The sequence below is a fragment of the Camelus ferus genome, chromosome 22, assembly GCF_009834535.1.
Source record: "Camelus ferus isolate YT-003-E chromosome 22, BCGSAC_Cfer_1.0, whole genome shotgun sequence".
Lineage (NCBI taxonomy): Eukaryota > Metazoa > Chordata > Mammalia > Artiodactyla > Camelidae > Camelus > Camelus ferus.
The window spans coordinates 23,518,125-23,537,734 of record NC_045717.1 but is presented as its reverse complement, the minus strand read 5'-3'; the positions used below and the strand labels follow the sequence as shown (position 1 = coordinate 23,537,734).

The window sequence follows — 19,610 nt, the reverse complement described above, 5'->3', positions numbered from 1 at the left end:
AACCATTTTTTAGTTTTGTCGCTTTTTTTTGCGAGGGGAGGTAATTAAGTTTGTTTATTTTAGAGGAGGTACGGGGGATTGAACCCACGACCTGGTGCAGGCTAAGCATGCGCTCTACCCTCCCCCCACCATCTTAGCCATTACTAAGAGCACAGCTCAGTGGCATTAAGCACACTCACACTGTTGTGTAACCACCCCTATCATCCTGCCTCCGCAACTTTCTCATCTTCCCAAACTGAAACTCTGTCCCCATTAAACACTGACTCTCCATTGCCCTCCCCCAGCCCCTGGCCCAACCACCTAGTTCCTGTCTCTATGAACATCATGTCCTCAAGGTTCATCCATGGGGTATCCTGTGTCAGAATTTCCTTCCTGGGGGTGTGGCGGGGGCAGGATATAGCTCAGTGGTAGAGTGCATGCTCAGCATGCATTGAGGTCCTGGGTTCAATTCCTAGTACCTCCAAAAAAAATTTTTTTTAAGTCCTTCCTTTTTAAGGCTGCAAAATACTTCATTATTGTGTATGGACCATATTTTGTGTATCCATTCATTTGTGGGTGGACACTTGGATTACTTCCACCTTTTGGCTGTTATGAATGGTGCTGCTCTGAACTCCAGGATGCAAATATCTCTTAGAGACCCTGCTTTCAGTTATCTGGTGTTTTTTCTTACAAAGGAACTAATCCCATTATGAGGGCCCTACTCTCATCTGAACCTAATCTCCTCCCACTGCCCCGCCTCCAAACACCATCCCACTGGGAGATGAGCTTCAACGTGTGAGTGGGGTGGGGGTGGGGGCCACAAACATTCAGTGCATAGCAGGCGCAGGACCAGCAGGGCCTGGTGACGGACGAAGAGGAGGGAAGCGCCTGGTGCGGCTCCCAGGAGTCCGGCTTGAGCACCTGGGTGGACACTGGGGCAGGGATGCAGCGAGCGGCAGAGGGAAGCATGCTAGTGACCTCATCTTAACTAGATACCCTGTAAAGACCCCCATCGCCAAGCAAGGTCACAGTCTGAGGTCCTGAGGGTCAGGACTCTGACATAGGATTTGGGGAGGGACTCAGCCCCGACTTGGCCCTGGACTCGCACCATTGGGTGCTGGTGGGCGGTGGGGCCGGTGCAGCCAGTGGACATGCCTCTGTCCTCCTCCCAAGAACTACGTAAGCTGCCACAACCCCGACAACAGCACACCCCTGAGATGGCCACAAGTCCCGTATCAGATCTTGGGAGGCCCCACAGAAAACAAGGTCGTCTTTGAAAAAAGAAACGGCATCTACACCTTCTTCATTTCCATCGTGGATCCATACTACAGGTGAGTGGGGGAGTCACCCCGTGCCGGGGCCTCTCGGGGAACAGCCGGCTCGCCAGGGGCAGGGTTCACACGGGAGGGTGGACCCACTTTTCTCCCTCCCCTCGGTAAGTCCTGGGTAAACCCGAATTCCCTCAACAGCCCAGACTGTCCCGGGAAGAGTGGTATTTTAAGTTCACAGTGACATTTGTTCACCTGCTAAAGAAATCCTTATTCCGAATTCATGCTGGGCACTGGGGGGACAGCAATGACCAGTAGCCACGTCCCTGCCCTCGGGGACCAGAGGCACCCTCTCATTCCATGGCTAACTGGTGGGCGCAGGAACCGGCGCACTTGGCTCCCAAGTGCTGACCATCAGATAGCCAGGAGTTTTGCAAGCCGGCTGACTCCCCATCAGGAGCTTGAAATCGGTCACGGCGGGAGTATCTCCGCTCCCAGGGAAACTGGTAGGCCAGGCCTCCCACCCACCCCATCCCCGCCCCAAGAGCTGGGTGTTAATGTTTGCCACCCACTGGTGCTGGTCTAGATCACGACCGTCTCCCACTGGGAGGAGGAGTGTGGGTGGCATTCTTTCTCGCATCACCTAACCCCCCCCCACCAGATGGACACAGTGTCCACCCCAAAAAACACATGGAGACCTTGCCTTCCCTGGAGGCCCCAGACCTTGGACCAGCTCGGGGACACCTGGGGCAGAAGGCACGGGGGTGGGGACAGCCAGGGGAGACGGGGAGCTGCCTGTGAGACTTGTGCCCTCCCCTCTCTGCGCCCAGTCTCCAGATGAGCCCCCAGCAGTTGTCCTGTACCTGCACCTTCCTCCTGGGGGCCCCCTCGCTGGGGGGCCTGTCCCTCCCCACCTGCTACCCCACCTGCTCCCTGTCACCGCCTGATGGGTGTCTGTGCCCTCGTCCTGCCCCGACTCCACACCCACTGTGTGATACGTGCTCGGTGGGCCTCTTCTGTCCTCTCTAGACTGGGCGTGGGCAAGGAGTGGGGAGCTTATCCCCAGAGGAGGGGACCACAGGGGCCCTGGGGAAAATATGACCTCTGCCAAGATGCACAAAGAGGACGGCAGACCCAGGAGGGCTAGGAGTTAGGGGGATATAAATGGAGCTTGGTGTCTGGAGTCACCGCCCCGGGCCCACCCAGCTCTCCTCCCCACAGGTTTTAAAACGTTTGCTGGGGAAGGGATAAATTAGGAGTTCAGAATTAGCAGATACACACTACTATATATAAAATAGATAAACAACAAGGTCCTAATGTATAGCACAGGGAACTACATTCAATAACTGGTAATGGCCTATAATGAGAGGGAGTGGGTCCAGCTCAGTGGTAAAGCATGTGCTTAGCATGCACAAGGTCCTGGGTTCCAGCCTCAGTACCTCCATGTAAATAAATAAATAAAATCTGATTATCCCCCCCCACAAAAAAAACAAACAAACATATCATGAAAAGGAACATGAAAAAGAATACATACACTTATAACTGAGTCGCTGTGCTGTACACCAGAAACTGGCACAACGCTGTAAATCAACTATACGTCAATAAAAAAATAAAAATCCAAAACATAAAAGTTAAAAATAAAACATCTGCTGGGGTGATGGGTGGGGCCCCCGGAGGTGGTGCCCCATGGCCTCTCTTCACCCGGCCCTCACAGCTACTGTCACCTGGAGACCATCTTCAGCGTCTACGTCTCCGGGGCCTACCCCGAGCAGATCATCCCAGAAGTGCTCATCTTCATTCTCATAGCAGCCAACTTGATGAGCGTGTGGCTGGCCTACAAGATCCCCAAGCTGCTGCACACGGAGCGGGGCCTCAAGGTCAAGGGCTTCTGCATCAATCTGTGCAGGAGATGCAGGAAGCCTTGCGAGTGTTTCCGGGGCAGGCGCTGAGAGCTCGGCGGGGTGGGAGGGTGCGGGCGGGCAGCGGGGGGCCGAGGGGATGGCAGAGCTGTCTTAAAATAAAGCAGTAAAAAAATCTGGTGGCAGCATGTATGGATCATGTTGTGTCTTTCTCCACCCATCTGCCTCCCTGGACACCCTGGCATCAGCTTTCTTTCGGGCTACAGCTCCTCTGGGGGTTGTCAACAGGAGCTTGGTGAGCCGAACCAGCACAGGCAGATGACGCAGTAACGGGCCAGCCTTGGAGGAGACTCAGACGCGGCGACACATCCTGTTAGAGAGGAGGATGAGACCCAAGAAAAAGGGAAGGGGGGCTATGGAAGACAGTGACGGGCGATCTGTCTCTGTGTCGACAAACTCTGACACAGATACAATGTGTGCACATTTCCGTGCGTCCCTAAGAGTGTGGAGACATAGTTTATATTTTCTACATATACTTGTCATGCACATGTATGTGTACAGTTCCTTGCATCCGGACACAGGTGTATACGTGTGCAGAGATAATGTGCACACACATGTACATGTATGTATATATGGAGACACATGTGCAACACGCACACAATGTGTATACTACATACACATCCATGCATGTGCCTACGTATGGGTAACACGTAGAGATACATGGTACATCTATCTGGATGTGTGTCTACATATGTGTACACGTGTGTTGTATACAAAACATACATGTGCGTTCACATGTGAGCAGATGGTAAGTATATCACACCTGTGCACGTGTATGTACACTCATGTACACGTGTACACACTTAGGCACAAACACCTGTGTTCACACGTATAGACAGCACATGCTTACAAACATGCATGGGAATGTATGTATGCACGTGTGAACACACACATACAGACGTGTATACGTTTATATGACGTACACACATGTATGTGTACGTTCTATCAGCCTATCCATCCATCCATCCATGCAGTGGGCTTCCCTCCCCCACACTTCATGCCAACCCCTGGTGGCACAGGACGGCCGCCTCGGTCCAGGGAAAACCTGGGTAGTCTCCCTTTTCTGATGACTCTGAGGTGAGAAGAACATATTCCACAGAACTTTAAATTGCCCAACATGGTCTCAAGCCAGTCGTTGACAACCTCCGCTCCCACGTCCAGTGCAGCAACCTGTGAGCTCGCCCCTCTCCCCAGGGCCAAGCCCCAGCGGCCCGCCCCGCCCACCACCCAGGCCTCCCGACCGGGTTGGGCTGTCAGGTGGCACTGTTTCAGGACCCTCAGTCCCAGTTAATCTTGAAGAAAACTGAGCCCGTGCTCACACCCACCTCCTTTGCCAGGGCCTTCCCTTCGCTGGTGGTACGTAATTTTAGTCTCAAAAATACCCCTTGATGGGGCTGCAGGAAGAAGGGGCTCAGAAGGAAGCCAAGGGGAGTGGACTCGGGCTTCTCCAGGCCCGTGTCCCCAGTCAGCACACAGACAGGCGGGGTAAGCATGGGCCGCGATGCAGGTACAGCCCAGGCTCCCTGGCAGCCTCTGCTTCCCTGAGCCTTGGAACAGGCTTCGGGGAGATAGCCCCGCGGGCTGGAGGCGTGGTGCCAGCATGTGGGACCCCGCCTCCCCACACCCAGCTGCCTCCTGGATTCCAGTCAAGCCTCCAGGGGAGCCCAACAGTGAGACCCAGCCCAGGGCCTGGGGCAGGAGGGCCCTTCCTCCTGCAGGGCGGGGAGCAGGGGGCCAGGCCTGGCTGGAGTCCCACTCCAGAGTGCTGCTCTGTCTCCTCTCACCTCCCATTTCCTTACGTGTCCCTGGGAAACCGCGTCACCCTCTTCAGGAGGGAGCTCGTGGACCGCAGGGGGAGGAGCCAGGCCAAGAGGGAACAGGTGTGAGCTGTGCAGCTCTCAAACTCCAGGATCCTGTGCCTGCCACCTGGGATGCAGAACCCCCGTGTGGCCAGGACCCATGGGGGGACAGACAGGCTCCTCGTCCAGCGCCTCCGGTCCTCACCTGGGCCTCAGGTGCACTCCGCGCCCCATCACACGCATGCCTGCTCTGTATCCCCTGTGCCTCGTGGGCACCATCTCAGGCATCCCAACCCTGCCCCCACCCTCAGACCATCAGGTGCCTCCACCTCCACCCAGTACCTGCCTCCACACCCCTAGGGGTCCCACCTGTCTGCCTGCCCCAGAAGAAGGAGGCGTTCCCATTCACCTTTGGGCAACACACACCCCTGGCAGCTGGGCTGACACCAAGCCCAGCCTGCAGGCCCCTCAGAGGCCGCCCCCTTCACTCCACCAGGCCTGGCTTCAGGGGGCAGGAGAGGCGGATGTGCAGACCACTGCTCCCTGGCCCCGCCCTGCTTGCTGTGTGTCTCCAGGCAAGTCCCTGCCAGCCTCTGGGCAACCTTGACTTTCCCCGTCAAACATGGGGGTAAAATCGTTGCAGGACAGGAGTCTGCCCACCTCACAGAAGCCCTCCGTCCCTGCCAGCTGACTTGGGTTTTCTGGGGTTAGGAGAAGAGATTTAGAATCCCAAACCCCGAGTCTCCAGAAGCCTGGCAACCAGGACGTGCTGGGGTCCCGTGGGGCCTCACCAAGTGGCATGGATCCCACTGGACAATGGGGCGGGAGAGGGGACAGCCCTCCAGGTCTGGCCCTGGGCCACAGCCCCTGAGCCAAATGCCACCGAGCTGACACAGAGCTGAGAGATCAAATCCGCTTTAATGGGGAGTGGCTCCCAGCTTCTGCCTGGGCCCTGAGGGGGCGGCACTGGCCGGGCTGGCAGCCTGCTTGCCCTTGCTGCCCTGCCTCTCCTTCTTGGCGGTCGAGCTGCTGGCCTTCCTCTTGCTGGGCAGCTCGGCCCGTGGCGCCAGAGCCACGGGATTGGTGGCGGGGGGCCCCAGGCGGGGCGGCGGCTCCTCGTCCAGCGCCTTGAAGTTGAAAAAGTAGTCCACGTTGGACACGGTGTCCAGGATCTCGGGCACGCTATAGTCAAAGGACAGCAGCTCTTCGGGCAGGTGCAGCGAGCGGATGTCACCGGACAAGTCATCCCCGCCACCCCCGCTGTCGGGCAGGGCGGGCCCGGGGGCCGTGTGTGGGGCCCCCTCGGGCTCGGCGCCGCCCGGCAGGCAGTCGAACAGCTTCATGGCGTCCTCCAGCAGCACCTTCTCAGGCAGCACGAAGGCCCGGGCTGCCTCGGGGATCCGGGCCTCACCTGCCCCTAGCGGGGCCTCCTCGGCCTCGGCCGCCCTGGTCTCGGCAGGGCCCGGCGGGTACAGCTGGCCGGGCCCAGTCCCAGGGGACAGCTCCTTGGCGGTGAAGGCCAGGGGCTCGCCAGGCCCGTGCAGCTGGCTCAGGCGGCCCTTGAGGTGGCTGTAGGTGCCATGGGGCAGCGTGGCCTCGGTCGGCAGCGTGAGGAGCAGTGGGGGCAGCTTGCTCTCCTTGGGGGGTGGCGGGGGCGCTGAGCCTTCCTTGATCTGGGGCGGGGGCAGCTCCGTGAAGGCCAGGGGCCCCCCTTCCCCGACGAAGCCCAGTGCCTCGGGCCCAGATCCCTCGGGTGGGAAGTAGGGCAGGAGGTACTGGGGGCCCCCGGCGGATGGCTGGTAGGCAGGGTATGGCGGGTGCAGCGGGGGTGGCACCGGGGCCTTGAGGTAATGCTGGGGTTCCCGGAGGTAAGTGCCTGGCGAGGCGGCGCCCCCCGCCAGCCCCCCGCTGCCCACAGCTGCCAGCTTGTACAGGGATGACTGGCCGAAGTCAGTGGTGGCCCACTCGATTCGGTAGATGCGGGGGTCAAAGAAGCACCCGCAGGGCGCCATCTGGAAACCTGCAGCCAGGGAGAACGGCCCTGAGAGGGGCAGTTGTGGGATCCGCCTGGGGATGGGGGAGTGGCGGCCCACACCGTGGGGCATGTCTGTGGAATGAAGGACAGGGTCTGCTTCTGGGGTCCATTTGGGGGACAGAGACATAGGCTTTGCCTTTGGGGACCTACCTAGGGGTCAGGCTTTCGAGGCCCGTCTGGGGAATGGCAGGCACAGCCCCAACCTTGGGAGGCTCGCCCATCTGGGAGCTGGGGACACAGGCCTGGCTTTGGGAGACCTGAAGGACAGGAGACAGGCCTTGCCTTCAGGGCCCAATCTAGGGGTTGGGGGGACACAGACCTTGGTGCATGGGCTCCTTTGGGGGGATCGGACACAGTCCTTGCCTTTGGAGAGGGGTGCCATCTAGGGATGGGTGGGGCAAGATGGCCCAGCCCATTTCTGAGTCCTCAAGGGTCATGGTGGGACCAGTACCTGCTGGAGGGGCTGGAAACACCTCTTTCTCTGGGTTTGGGGGGTGATACAGGTTGGAGGAACCTGTGGACAAAAACAGGCAGGTGGGGCTGGTCCTGAGGCTGGCAGGCAGAGTCCTGGTCCCTGCCCCATTGGGTGCCCCCAACCCCGACGCATACCTACAGCAGGAAGAGGTTCTGTGCAGGCGGGGGTGGGCTGGCTGCCCAGCCCCTCGGTACCATCCAGGCCCGGGGGACTGAAGCCTTCTTGGGGAGCTACAGGTGTGTAGAAGGGTTTGGGGCGCTGCATGGGTGGGCCAGGAGGGCAGCAGGTGGGAGCACAGGAGGCCCACCCGGAGAATAGGCTCAGAGTCCTATGGAGTTCTGTTTGTCCGGTTACTCCGGGCAGCGGGTTCCAGACTGCGGCCCGCCCACTGGTCAGGTTCCGGGAATGAGGAGGTGTGGGCAGGGGCAGTCGGGGAAAGCAAGGCAGCCAGAGACAGGGCATTCCAAAGGGCAAGGCAGGCCCTGGGCCCCATCTGCCGCCTTCCGCCTCTGCCAGCAAGGCCTGCCTGACAGCTCCAAGGCCCCTTCCTCCAAGCAGCCTGCTGTGATCCACACCCACGCAGGCTGAGGCCCCTCTCATGAGCCCCTGTGGTTTCTTTGTGGTCAACGCCTCTCTGGGCACCAGCGGCCACCAGAAGGGGGACTTTTGAGGAATGAGTGAGGAGGGAGGGAACTGCAGACACAGGGATGGCAGTAGGGAGCTCCTGGGAGCAAAGGGCAGCCTCAGGGTCACAGAAAGGCTGGAGTTTTAAAAGAATAAAATTTATTGTGTTCACACACAGGGTGAGGGGGAGACTGGCTGGGCGCTCAGATGCCCCTCCCACCCCCATGGCTACTTGTATGCGTTGGCCTTGTGCTTGGGCAGGAAGATGAAGCCTGGCGGCACGGGTCCCAGCAGCAGCTCGCTGTGAGGAGGGCAGGGAGCGGGGTCAGGCCTGGGGCTGCCCCCAGCCCCACCTGGCCCCCAGCCCCACACGTCGGTTCCCCAGGCACCTGATGCGGATCCAGTCGGCCGCCTTCTGGCTGGCCATGAGCGTCTCCAGGTAGTCACGGCCCAGGTAGTAGGGTGGCCGCTCGTTGATCCTCTGCGGAAGCCGCTCCAGCAGGCCCACGGGCACATACCTGCAGGCGGGGGCAGCGGGACAGGGTTGGGCCCAGCTGCCCCATGAAGCCCCCCAGCCCAGCCCGGCTGCCCTGCCCACCTGCACAGGAAAGACAGCCACTCAAGGAGGAAGCGACGGGTCTTTTCCACGCCCTGCGTGTCCGAGCCCCAGTGCTCCAGGCCGTAGTGCGTGAAGTCCCGCAGGATGTCCAGGCGCTCGGACGAGGAGATGTCCCAGTGCCGCTGCTCTTTGATCTCCGTGAACAGCCATGGCTTGAGCAGGGCACCGCTGAGGGCAGGAAGTGGTCATTGGGCTTGGGGGCCGGAACCCCAGCCCTCAAAACCTCGGTCCCAAACCTCCTGGCCCAAGAGTTCCAACCCAAGACCCTAAGCCCATAATGGCAGCAATTTCCACTCCTCCCCACCCCTCCCAGCAGCCACCTCTGACATCTCCCTGTCCCACACCGGGCAGAGCCACTGGCTGGGGACTAACAGAACAGTGGAAGGCAGCTGCTGGGACAAGCCCAGATGCGCCCTCAACTTCCCCAAGCCTCAGGCCAGGCGCTCAGGGGGTGAGGCTAGCTGGTCTCTGTGCCGCCCGCCCCGGGGCACTTACCGGGCAATCATGATCCCAGCGACACCAGTCTGTAGGGCGCGGTTGGCATCCTCGTACGACAAGATGTCCCCATTTCCTGAAGGACAGAGGCCAGGGCTTCAGTGAGCGATGTGCAGGCGGGAATGCTGGGGCTTTGGGAGTTGTGGCCAGGCCAGCAGACTCCTCGGGGCAGGGAGGGGGCCCCAGCAAGGGGTGGGCATGGGGGTGTGGCCTTTGGTGGGGAGGTCTGAGCTGAGTGGCTGGGACCCACCGAAAAGGGGCATGGGGCTGGCTGCGGTCACACATTGCTCGATGTACTGCCAGTCGGCCAACTTGGTGTAGCGCTGCTCCCGTGAGCGGCCGTGGAGCTGGAGGAGAGGTGGCCGTGCGGGGAGGGAGGGAGGGTCCAGGGAGGCGGAGGGTCAGACAGAGACAGAGGAAGAGAAAGAGACCCAGAGGGATCGGGAGGGACCAGGCTGAGAGAGACAGAGAGAGAGACAGACACACAGAGACAGAGACAGAGATGGAGGGAGAGCCAGAGACCACGAGAAGGAGCAGGAGGAGAGGGACCATTAGGAGGAGATGAGCCTCAGGGGCCCCGACCCCCGCTGCACCCCGAGACCCACCGTGACCAGCGCCGCCCCCCAGTCCCGCAGCTCGGGAAGCAGCCGGTGAGCCAGGTTCACGCGCTCCTGGACGCCCGTGCGAATCTTCACCGTCAGCGGCACATCCAGCACCTGTGGAGACAGGTGGGGTCATCAGGGCCTGAGGTCGAGCAGGAGGACAGGGCAGGGTGGGGGCAGAGGGGAATCTGGGGTTGTACCTGGTTCATGCCGCGGACGATCTGCTGGAACTTGGTGGAGCGGCTCATGAGGGCGCAGCCCCCGCCCTGGCAGAGACCAGCGGCTGGAGCTCTGGAAGGCAGGACCCACACTGGGCCCGACATCCCTCTACTGCCGCCCAGATGGGGAGACTGCTGAGGCCCAGAGGACCCCAGGTGTCCCCAGGGATTCCGCCCGCCCACACTCTGCCCTCCCTGGGGCTCTAGGGCCGAGCGGCCAATACCTTCTTGTACACAAGGTCAATGGGGCAACCGACATTGATGTCCACAAAATCCACCTCAACGGTGCGGTTCAGCAGCTCGGCACACTTGGTCATGGTGTCAGGGAAGGCGCCCTCGAGCTGTGGCAGGTGGCAGAGCGGGGGGTGAGAGGCCAGGCCAGGCTGCCCCTCCCTGGCCCAGTGCTGAGGCCATCAGCTCTTGGAGAGGCGCCCGGCCTGCAGCTGAGACAGAGGGGTCTGGGAGGTGACCTAGGGGAGCCAGACTCAACCTTACTCTGAAATTTGGCAGCTGAGAGCCCCTCCCATGAGGAAGCACCAACCTGGACGCCAAAGACATCCTCGCATGGGTGGCGTTTGAGCAGCGCCCACTCGGAAGTCTGGCCCTGCAGCAGGTTGGTGCACACAGCCATCTCCCCGCACGTCACATCAGCCCCGAAGCGCTTACAGATCCGCCGGAAGGGAAGGTTCCCGCACTAGGGACAGCAGGAGACAGATGCACATGTAAGCACATGGCAGGCAGGGACCCCAGACACCCGCCCAACCCAAGACCCATAGGGCAGGGCAGACAATGGGTACTGGTGGGATAACCACGCTGCCACCACCCGGCCCACCCCTGTGTGGGTCCTACCGTGGTGAGCGGGGCCAGGTACAGTTTGCCACTGATGTCCAGCTGGAGGGAAAGAAAACGTACAGTGAAGCTCCACCCTCCACCCTGGTTTTCAAGGCCTCTCAGGCCTTCCTTCTCCCCAGTCTTTGCCCACATGCTTTGCCCTGCCCCCACCAGCCTGACTCCCTTTCACCTCTGCGCCTCTGCATAGGTCAACCAATTCCTCCATGAAAGATGTTCTTTTCTCCACATTCTCCTCCACTAGAGAGCTTCTACTCAACCATCAAAACCCCGGTCCCCATGCCCTCTCTTCCATGAAGCCTTTCCCACTGCCTCCTTCTGCCCGAGCCCTGACCCTTTGGGGCTGGGAGCAAGTATCCAGCTCTATCTGCCCCTAGCACTGCTGGTGTCCTCAGCAGAGAGCCCAGGACACATACCCGCTTCTTCTCACAGGGCCGCAACCTGACTACATCCTCGTCTGTCAGAGGCCCACAGGTCCTTAAAGGGCCACTGGGAGTGACAACGATGCCCGGCTCCTGGGGGGCCTGCTGGGCGTGGGCACCTTCAGCCTCTGTGGTCTCAGGGACAGTGGCAGAGGAAGCAGGGCCTGGCAACTGGCCCTTGCCCAGCTGGCGCAGGGCCTGCTCTGCACGCTCGAAGCAGATTTTGCGTTTTCTCAGCTGCTGCTGCAGGGCTTTGTCCAGGCCATTGCGGACAGGCGGGGCCTGGACCAACCCCTCCTGCACCAGATTCTGGCCCTCGGGCCCCAGATGGGCCCTGGCAAAGCGGCAGGTGACGCCATAAGGACACCTGCCGAAGGTCTCAAAGAGCACACAGCAGGGGCCCAGGTCAGCTGGCTTGGTCTCCAGGTAGCGGTCCACATCGTGCAGGAAGCGGCAGCGGTCCCCAAAGAAACATTTAGTGGCCGACTCCTACAGGGAAACAGAGTGGGCAATGAGGAAGGACAGGGAGATGCTGAGGCAGCCAGGCAGCCTGGGTTTGAAACTCAGATCCCTCCCCTCCTGGCTGTGTCCTCGTCAAGTCAGTAACCTCACCAAGCCTCAGTTTCTTCATCTGGAAGGTGGGTATAATCACTTACATTACAGCATTCTGAGGACTGAATGGGGGGCAGAGAGGCCTCTGGGACTTCCTGGTGACAAAGACACTCACCTGGATCAGGGAGGGGCAGAGCCTGTTCTTGTCATAGTGGGTGGGCTTCACATGGGGCCGGCCCTTGTTCTGACCCCGGGCCCTCTTCCGAGCCTGAGGCTGCTCCCCGGGCTCAGCTGTCTCCTCTGGCTGCCTATCCTCTGTCTGCCCATCCTCCAGTCGGATCCGCTTGGCCTCAGGCTCAGGCAGGTCATTGCCACCAGGGTCTCCTGCCTTGGTTTCCTGGCTGGGCTTCTCCTGCCCTTTGGCTTCCAGGAATTCATGGAACTGCTCCTTGGTGGTGAGGTATCTGCCAGCACAGAGACAGGGGGAAGGAGGATTTGTGGAAGAAGTCTCTCCCCTGAACTCAGATTCAATGAATTTGGGGGAAAGGGCCTGAGAACACTTGCCCCTGCTTACATGCTTCTGCTGCTGATGTGCTCACTAGTTAGAATAGGCCAGCTGCCAGCCTGGAAGCACCTCAAGGCCACAGGGAGGGCCTAGTTTGTCCCTAGGTCCCCAATGCCCAGACTGTTGAGCTGAAGTACAGGTATGAACCTGGCCATGTTAGGCTACAGGAAACTACAAGTCCCAGTGCCTTGGCAACGGGTCCACAGCCGCCACATTCCCACACGCCACGCCATCAGGCCTACAAGCCCCGGCACACCCCGCGGCACTCGCTCCAGGCTCAAGTCCCCGACTGTTAACAGTGGCTGGCTAGAGGTGCACATGCGCTATTCCCGCCATACGCTGCGACTCAAACCCCGCCCACCCGAGCATGCACCGCGGTGTCCTTCGCACATGTGACAGTTCCCAACGTGCGCGATCTCCGGAGCTCGCTGACCCTGCAAGCCGCAAAAAAGCCCAAACAGAAGGTCCGGCGAGCTCCCCGTCCTGGGCCGCAGCCCCATCTCCCGGCATGCACCGCTCGGGCCGCGCTACGGGTGCCGAGAAGGCCCCGTGAGCTTCTCCCCCTGCCCGGGAGACTCACTGAGGTTTAATGGGCGCCACTCCCCGTTCCGGCTCGCTGGCTCGTGGGTCGCCACCACTACCACTCTCTGCTGGAGCCTCCGCCGCTCCCTCCGCCATCAGCCCCCCCTCACGCCCGCTCTGGATTGTTGCGGGAAGGCCTTCCGGGTCGCGCGTGTATCTCCCCTGGTCGTGTTGGGGAAGCGCGCATGCCCGGGTCGCTCCAAGTGACGCCATTGTATACGCGTCGAAGTAGGGGGCGGAGCCTAAGTGGGGGTGGGGCCTCGGGTTCGGCAGTACCTCTGAATCCTTTGGCTGAACCAGAAATGTTCAATGATTCTCTAGGGGCTCTCAAACTGGCCTCTCGCAGGCCACAATCGACCTACTGAGGTGTTCTGTTTTCCTGATGGGGTTTTAAATTTTTTTCAATTCTGCTACTTTTATTTGGGGCATGCATGCAACAAATAATATGTTGAGTGCGTGCGGACTAGACGCTATCCTAGATGCCAGGGATACAGCAGTGAATAAAAGACAGAAAAAAAAAAATCCCTGCCTTTAAGAGCTTACATAAGAGTGGTAAAGCCAATCAACGTAAACATATGTAAGATATACTGTACGGAGACGGTAATGAAGCAGGGAAGGGGAAATGGGAGTGCCATTTTTGATGGTTGCAATTCTTAATAAAATGGTCAGGGAAAGCTTCTTCACTGAGAAGGTGACGTATGAGTATTTTTGAAAGAAATGAGGGAGAAAGATAGGGATATCTGTGGAAAAGTGTTCCAGGCGGAGGGAACAGCCAGTGTTGGAGAAACAGGGAGGCCTGTGTGTCTGGAGCTGAGTGGGCGAGGGGGAGAGTGGGAGGAGGTAAGCGCACCGAGGTGAAGGGGGCTTTTACTCCGAGGGAAGTGGGAGGGCTAACAGCCAAGGAGGGCAGAATCTAGTCATCATTTTCCACAATCCCCACCATATCGTTGTACCCTCCTAAAGCCCCCTGTTCCTGGAAGAGCCTTGATGCAGCACAGGGACCTCAGGGCTCTAGACAAAGCCTGCCAGCTTCAAATGCCAGAACTTCCACTTACCAGCTGGGAACATTGTCCTTTAACTTCTCTGTGCCTCAGTCTCCTCGTCAGAAAAATGGGGCCAATAAAAATATCTCTTTCAGAAAGTAAGGATTCGATAAATAACAGTCAATAAATGTTAACGACCACTGTCGTTACTATTACTTTATTGCTATTCTTTGCCTTGAATTATGTGAACATGGTGCAGGGTGCAAAAAACCAATCCCTCAGCTGCCCTTAGCCTTCACTGCTAAAAGTGACAATGCTTTCCATGGGCAAGGAAGTGAAGCAGGGACTGTGTTCCTGGAGTAACACATGGGGAGATTGAAGCTCAAGGAGGGAAAGGATTTGCCAGAGGCCACAACGGGCTGGGAACTAGCTTTTCCAAGATCTGGGAGAAAATAGGAGGGGGACCCGGGAGCGCCTCCTCTTCCATCTCCAGCCTCGGCTGCCCTCTGTAGGACAATCTGGGAATAAAATGGTGGAATGGGGGATTCTGAAACCACAGCATCCTTGGGGGACTTCTTGCTCAGCCTCGCTTTCCCACCTCCAGGGAAGGGAGCTCATTTCTTCCTGAGGTGCTCCCCATTGCCCTCCGAGGTTCTATTATAGTCTCCCCGACGTCACCCCACAGGCACCCAGACCCCTCAGGAATTGGCCTCCCCTCTCTGGGCCTCAGCCTCAAAGGAGAACCCTCCTAGGGCTCCCTGGCTCTCCCCTGCCTTCTCTGTGTAAGGCAATCCAGGAAGGCTTCCTGTAAGCGGGGTCAGGGGGGAATAGACTGGCCATTAATACCCATGCATGGTGTTAATCTGATATACTATTAATTGCTTGTTATTATTTATTATATTATGATAATGGTTTAATAGTAATCACTCATCAGTACTAGATAGTACTGAGTGCTTACTGTGTACCAGGCTCTGTTCTAAGCTCTTTTCATGTATTAACTTGTTTATTCCTCTCTCTGACCTTGTGTGGAGGGAAGGGGCATTCATTCCAACTCCACCTGAATCCATGGGCTGCAGAGGACCCTGGCCCAGGGGCTCGCCACTGTCTAGCTAGAGGCCTGGGAATCAGCTTATCCTCCTGCCTCTCCCCCACAGCCCATCAGTCACCATGTCCAGCCTACTTTTTCTCGAGAGTCTCTCTCCAGTCCATCCCCTTTCCCAGCAGACCACTTTCCAGACCTCAACCTCCCATTCTTCCCCCAACAGCCTAGCCTCCCATAGCTCTTTCTGAAACATAGATCTGACCCTGGCCCTCCCCTGCTCCCAATCCTTTCATCGCTCCCTACTGCCCCTGTGCCTTGTACCACAGCCCCCAAATTCCTGCAAAATCCCTGCTGCCTTCCCCAGCTTCATTGGCCTTCATCACCTCCTCACTCCCTAAACTCAGGCACCAAGTTCATTCCAGACCTTCCGTGAGCCAGCCTTACCTCCCGGCCTTTGCATATGCTGTTCCCTCTCCCAGGAAGACTGTTTCCTGCACCCAGTCACCTTGCTCATTCCACTCACCCTTCTGTTCTCAGCTTCTTCTCTGGAGAAGAATTTTTCATTGGGGGTCTTCCCCAGTAAACTATGAGCCCAGAGTGGGTGGGAGTTGGGTCTGCCAGGGTCACTTTGTGTCCCCAGCACTGGGCCTGCCACATGGTAGGTGCTCAGTGAATGCTTACTGAGTGAACGCCTCTTGTCGTAGCTAGAGAAACTCAGGCACGGGGGTAGGACCTGCTCAGGGTGGGAGGGAGTCCCACCTTCACTGAGGCTGTGACCGGCCGCTAAGGACTTCCCAAGTGCCACCATGGAAAATGTAGGGACATTGAGAAAGCTGTCCTCCCCACCCCGAACCAGATCTGAGTCAGACGAATGCCTGACCTCGACTGATCTAAGGAGCAGGAGGGAGGCAGGTGGCACTGAGGCCCCTGAGCAGGTGGGGAGACTGAGGGACCCAAGCAGGGGTGGGGCCGGGCCTGGGGGAGGTGCTCCTGGCGCTCTCTTGGCCTCTGTCTCTTTCTTTTATTCTTCCTGTTTCTATATTTCCTTCCCTCTCTGTATCTGTCTCCTATCTTTGCCTGTCTCTTTCCCAGAAAGACAGGTCTCATCTCTATCCCCACCTTTCTCCCTCTGCCTCTGAGCTCTGTCTCCCTCTCTCTTGGCTGCTGCCCGCCCCCCATGCGTCCCTCTCTTCTGGCGACCTTTCCCTCCCGGTCTCTGTCCCCCCTGCCCTCTCTGTCCCTCTGGGCGGGAGCCGAGAGGAAGCGCGGGGCAGGTGCGGCCCGGGCTCAGTGCCCGGGGCCGCCAGGGCCGCCCCGGATTTGTGGCTGCGCGTCCTTTATCTGGGGCTGCAGCTGCCCCTTATCATCTGGCTCCAGGACACGAGACCAGGATTAGGGCACCCTGGGCCAAGGACGGGAGCAGGCAGGCCCTGGCAGGCGGCGGGCAGAGGTCTGCCTGGGTGTGTGTGCGGCGGGGCACCCGCGAGCCTTAGGGGCTGAGGCTGCTGTGGGCGTCTGTGAGTGTGTGTGTGTGTGTGCGTGTGCACTGTGTGTTTCTGTGTGACAATGTGCATACATATGCAGAGCATGAGTGACTTTGAGAGGCATTTGTGTGTGTGATTGTGTGTCGATGGGAGTATTCATGTGTCTAGGAGCGTGTCTGTTATGTGTGTGTGCGTGTATACACACAGTGTGTACACATTTGTGGCTTGTGTGTGGGGGGTTGCCTGTGAGCTCCCCAAGGTTCTCAGCCCCAGCCCCGCCCCTCAGGTGTGCCCCGCCCTAGGCCCCGCCCCTATCCGCCTCCCGGTTAGCTGGTCCGTGTCTGATGGCTTTCCCGCCTTGCTGACCTGGGGCCCCCAGCGGCAGAGCCCTCGACCTGTGACCTGTGGCTGCAAATGGCCCTGTGGGGACGGCTGCCGGCCCTGCTTTTCCCATCTTCGCCTGGAACCGGGCGGCTCCTTTCTGCCGCCCAACAGGCCTCAAGGGCCCCATCCCCGCTGGTCGGAAAGGCTCCTTCCCTGGTCCCCAGGGCCCTTGCTCTGACCCCTGGCCAGGAATGGGTGTCCAGCTGTGTTCCCTGTCAGGATGAGGCCTCTCCCTACCCTCAGGGTGAGGATAACTTTGTCAAATTAAGAGCCCGGAAGCCTGGTTTTAGGGAGTCTCTTGGCTGGTAATGAGCAGCCATGTGCTGGGCTGGCTCAGTGACCCCAGACGAGGCCCCTCAGTTCTCCAGGGGAGAACAACACTTCCCACGGCTGGGGGTTGGCACTGGGCCCAGAACATTGGAACCATTTCACAGATGGGGAAACTGAGGCACAGTGAGCTCAGCTACCTGCGCGTTGGGGGGTGGAGTAATGCTCAGTGTGTGGAGATGCTCTGGCTGGGGGGTGGTAGGAGGGACAGAGAACACAGAGGGCGCTGTACCACCTCCACCCCTGCAGGGCTGGTCCCTGGGGGGTCCTGAGGTGCAGCCTTGGGCCTGCAGGGCCTGGACCAGCTCCTGGCGCTAAGATGGAAACTTCTCCACCAGCCAAGTCTGCATCTTGGCAGCAGCCACCCGCCTCCCAGAACCTCTGCCTGGGCCTCCACCCGCGAACAGGACACTCCCCTTGGGAGCAGTGACCATCTAGGGAGGGCAGGGGGCCAGCCCCAGGGGACAGGGGTGGAGGAGCGGCCGGGGGCAGCGGCTGAATGTTCTGGAGTCATCTAGCCCCAGATTTGAGGCTCTTCCTTACTGTGTGACCTTGGGCCAGCGTCTTGACCTCTCTGATCCTCAGGTTTCACAACTGGCGAGTGGGCACAGAGCAGGCTGTGGGGAGGAGGTGTTGCCTGGAGCTACTGGGGGTGACCAGTGAGGAGTCAGTAAAGGAGTGGAACTAATTTCCCAGCAAACAGATGGTGGGAGGGGCGGGGGGGGGCAGGTGGCAGGGTCTGGGTTCTGGCTGCCCCTGTGCTGTCCCACCCCTGCCTCAGCCTTGCCCTTGGGGCCAGCAGGCTCTGGAGAGGCCACATGCCCTTGGGTGCCCCCTGCTTTTCACTGAGCTTGTTTCCCCTGATTCATGCGCTGAAGAGATCGCAGCCCCTACCCATGGGCTGCACTTTTAGCGTGGGAGGTTCAAGGCTCAGTTCCACCCACCCCTGCCCCTCAGCAGCCCCAGTCAGGAACAAGGAAGGTTTAAAAATAAAGCATTGTAAATATCCATGTTTCTGGCAAATAGAACCAGCCCCTGAATCCCCTTGGCCTCCCAGGCAGCCCAGCTGGGCCTAGACAGCTCCTTGAAAGGGGGGGTGGGGACCAAGGGTGGGTGTGCCTCTGCATGCTCCAGTTCCTGGCTACAGTGTGAGTCAGCCAGTGTGACAGGGTGTCTGTCTGTCACTCCTTGTCCAGGGGGTGACAAAGTGTATGGATGGTGACCGAGAATGGCTGGGGTGCTGGGTTGTGTGAGGTGACACACTGGTGTATGAGGACGTCACACCTGTGTCTGGTGTGATCACGTGGGGCTGGCTCTGAGCAAGGCAGGTCTCTGGGGGTGCTGAGTGTGACGGGGGCCTCCTCCATGTGTGTTTGGACACCATGTGTGTATCCCTGAGTGTGGAGAGGTCTCCTTCCAGGTGGGAGTGTGACCGTGTCTCCCGGTGGTGCAAGGCAGGCGTGGGTTCTGGGTGTCCCCACTTCCAGCCTCCTGACCCACCCTCCTGGAGCCCCACCTCTGCACCCCTGCCCCTGCCCACCCCAGAGGAAGAACCAAGTCTTTCAAGTCCCTGTTACCAGGGCAACCGTTTTACGAGCGTCCACATGGTGGGCACATGTGTGTGTCCTGCACCCCATGTGTCCGCAAGCCCCCACCCCCATGGCCTCCGACCCAGGCCAGGAGGCGGGCACAGGCGTTGTGGGGTGAGTGGAGGCAGTCGAGGGGCAGCTGGTGACAGCTTAATGATGGCTGGCTGGGCTGGGGGTGGGCTCCTGGCCTGGCTGCGTGTGTGCAGGGGGGCTGTGCTTCCCAGACCCGCCAGCGTGTGTGCACGCATGCGCTCGTGTGTGTACCGCAACAGTGTCTCCGCGAGTTTTGTGTGCGCGTGGCTGTGGGTGGGGTGGACACTCGATGCTCAGGGGTTGCGTGTGTCAGAAGGTTTGGTGTGAAAAGCAATGCTACGCTGTCTCCTGGAGTTTCCCCTGGAGCTGGTCCAAGGGCCCATGGGCTGCTAAGCGTGTGAATATTGAATATTGCACATGTCTCTGTCTCTGCCGGGGAACTGAGTGGGAAGGGGCCGCGTGTTGTGGCAATGAGAGCTCTGTGTCTGTGTGCATGAGTGTGTCCAAATGGGAATGAAGTATGACACCTATGTGAGTGTGTGTCCGTGTGGGAAGACTGGGTACGTGACCGCCGTGTGTGTGTGCGTGTAGGGATGGTGCTGTTCTCAGAAGGGTGTCCGGGAATGTGTGAGAACCTGGATGGCGCTGGCTGTGACCTTGCCTGGACCAAGGTTTGAGGGTCTGCATGAATGGCCACAGTACAGTCCTGGCCAGGGTGTACGTGTCACTGAGAGTGAGCACTTGGAGACACCAAAAACGCAGACC

General features: G+C 59.2%; 3 protein-coding genes across 10 annotated transcripts in view; 1 reads left to right on the top strand and 2 right to left on the bottom strand.

The window, feature by feature from the left end:
• Positions 1-3,289, top strand: part of CATSPERD (cation channel sperm associated auxiliary subunit delta) — a 40,648-nt gene extending 37,359 nt beyond the window's left edge. Inside the window, exons 21-22 of one of the 2 annotated variants that reach the window (XM_006177596.3) lie at positions 1,153-1,310; positions 2,962-3,289. In XM_006177596.3, the coding sequence (XP_006177658.1) occupies positions 1,153-1,310; positions 2,962-3,196 (393 nt within the window). In that variant the 3' untranslated portion in view covers positions 3,197-3,289. The remainder of the gene's footprint in view (positions 1-1,152; positions 1,311-2,961) is intronic. The other variant, XM_032465823.1, reaches the window with a different exon arrangement.
• Positions 3,290-5,870: 2,581 nt separating this feature from the next.
• Positions 5,871-8,107, bottom strand: PRR22 (proline rich 22). Of its 2 annotated transcripts, none has more exons than XM_032465816.1 (3): positions 7,610-8,107; positions 7,452-7,514; positions 5,871-7,072 (listed from the first exon to the last, which is right to left on the bottom strand). In XM_032465816.1, the coding sequence occupies exons 1-3, from the start codon at positions 8,073-8,075 to the stop codon at positions 5,883-5,885; spliced, it is 1,719 nt and encodes a 572-aa protein (XP_032321707.1). In that variant the 5' UTR covers positions 8,076-8,107; the 3' UTR covers positions 5,871-5,882. The 2 variants fall into 2 exon arrangements, with proteins under 2 accessions (XP_032321707.1, XP_032321708.1); XM_032465817.1 differs by having other exon boundaries at positions 5,871-6,985.
• Positions 8,108-8,236: 129 nt separating this feature from the next.
• On the bottom strand, positions 8,237-13,197 carry DUS3L (dihydrouridine synthase 3 like). 6 transcript variants are annotated; one of them, XM_032465810.1, is made up of 13 exons: positions 13,002-13,195; positions 12,032-12,320; positions 11,299-11,793; positions 10,883-10,924; positions 10,575-10,727; positions 10,258-10,374; positions 10,016-10,081; positions 9,819-9,929; positions 9,464-9,560; positions 9,214-9,289; positions 8,698-8,886; positions 8,489-8,617; positions 8,242-8,400 (listed from the first exon to the last, which is right to left on the bottom strand). In XM_032465810.1, exons 1-13 carry the CDS (start codon positions 13,097-13,099, stop codon positions 8,328-8,330), a joined length of 1,935 nt encoding a protein of 644 aa, XP_032321701.1. In that variant the 5' UTR covers positions 13,100-13,195; the 3' UTR covers positions 8,242-8,327. The 6 variants fall into 6 exon arrangements, with proteins under 6 accessions (XP_032321703.1, XP_032321701.1, XP_032321704.1 ...); XM_032465812.1 differs by lacking the exon at positions 9,464-9,560 and having other exon boundaries at positions 8,237-8,400; positions 10,016-10,106; positions 13,002-13,196; XM_032465813.1 differs by lacking the exon at positions 8,242-8,400 and having other exon boundaries at positions 9,464-9,668; positions 10,016-10,106; positions 13,002-13,196.
• Positions 13,198-19,610: the final 6,413 nt, after the last annotated feature.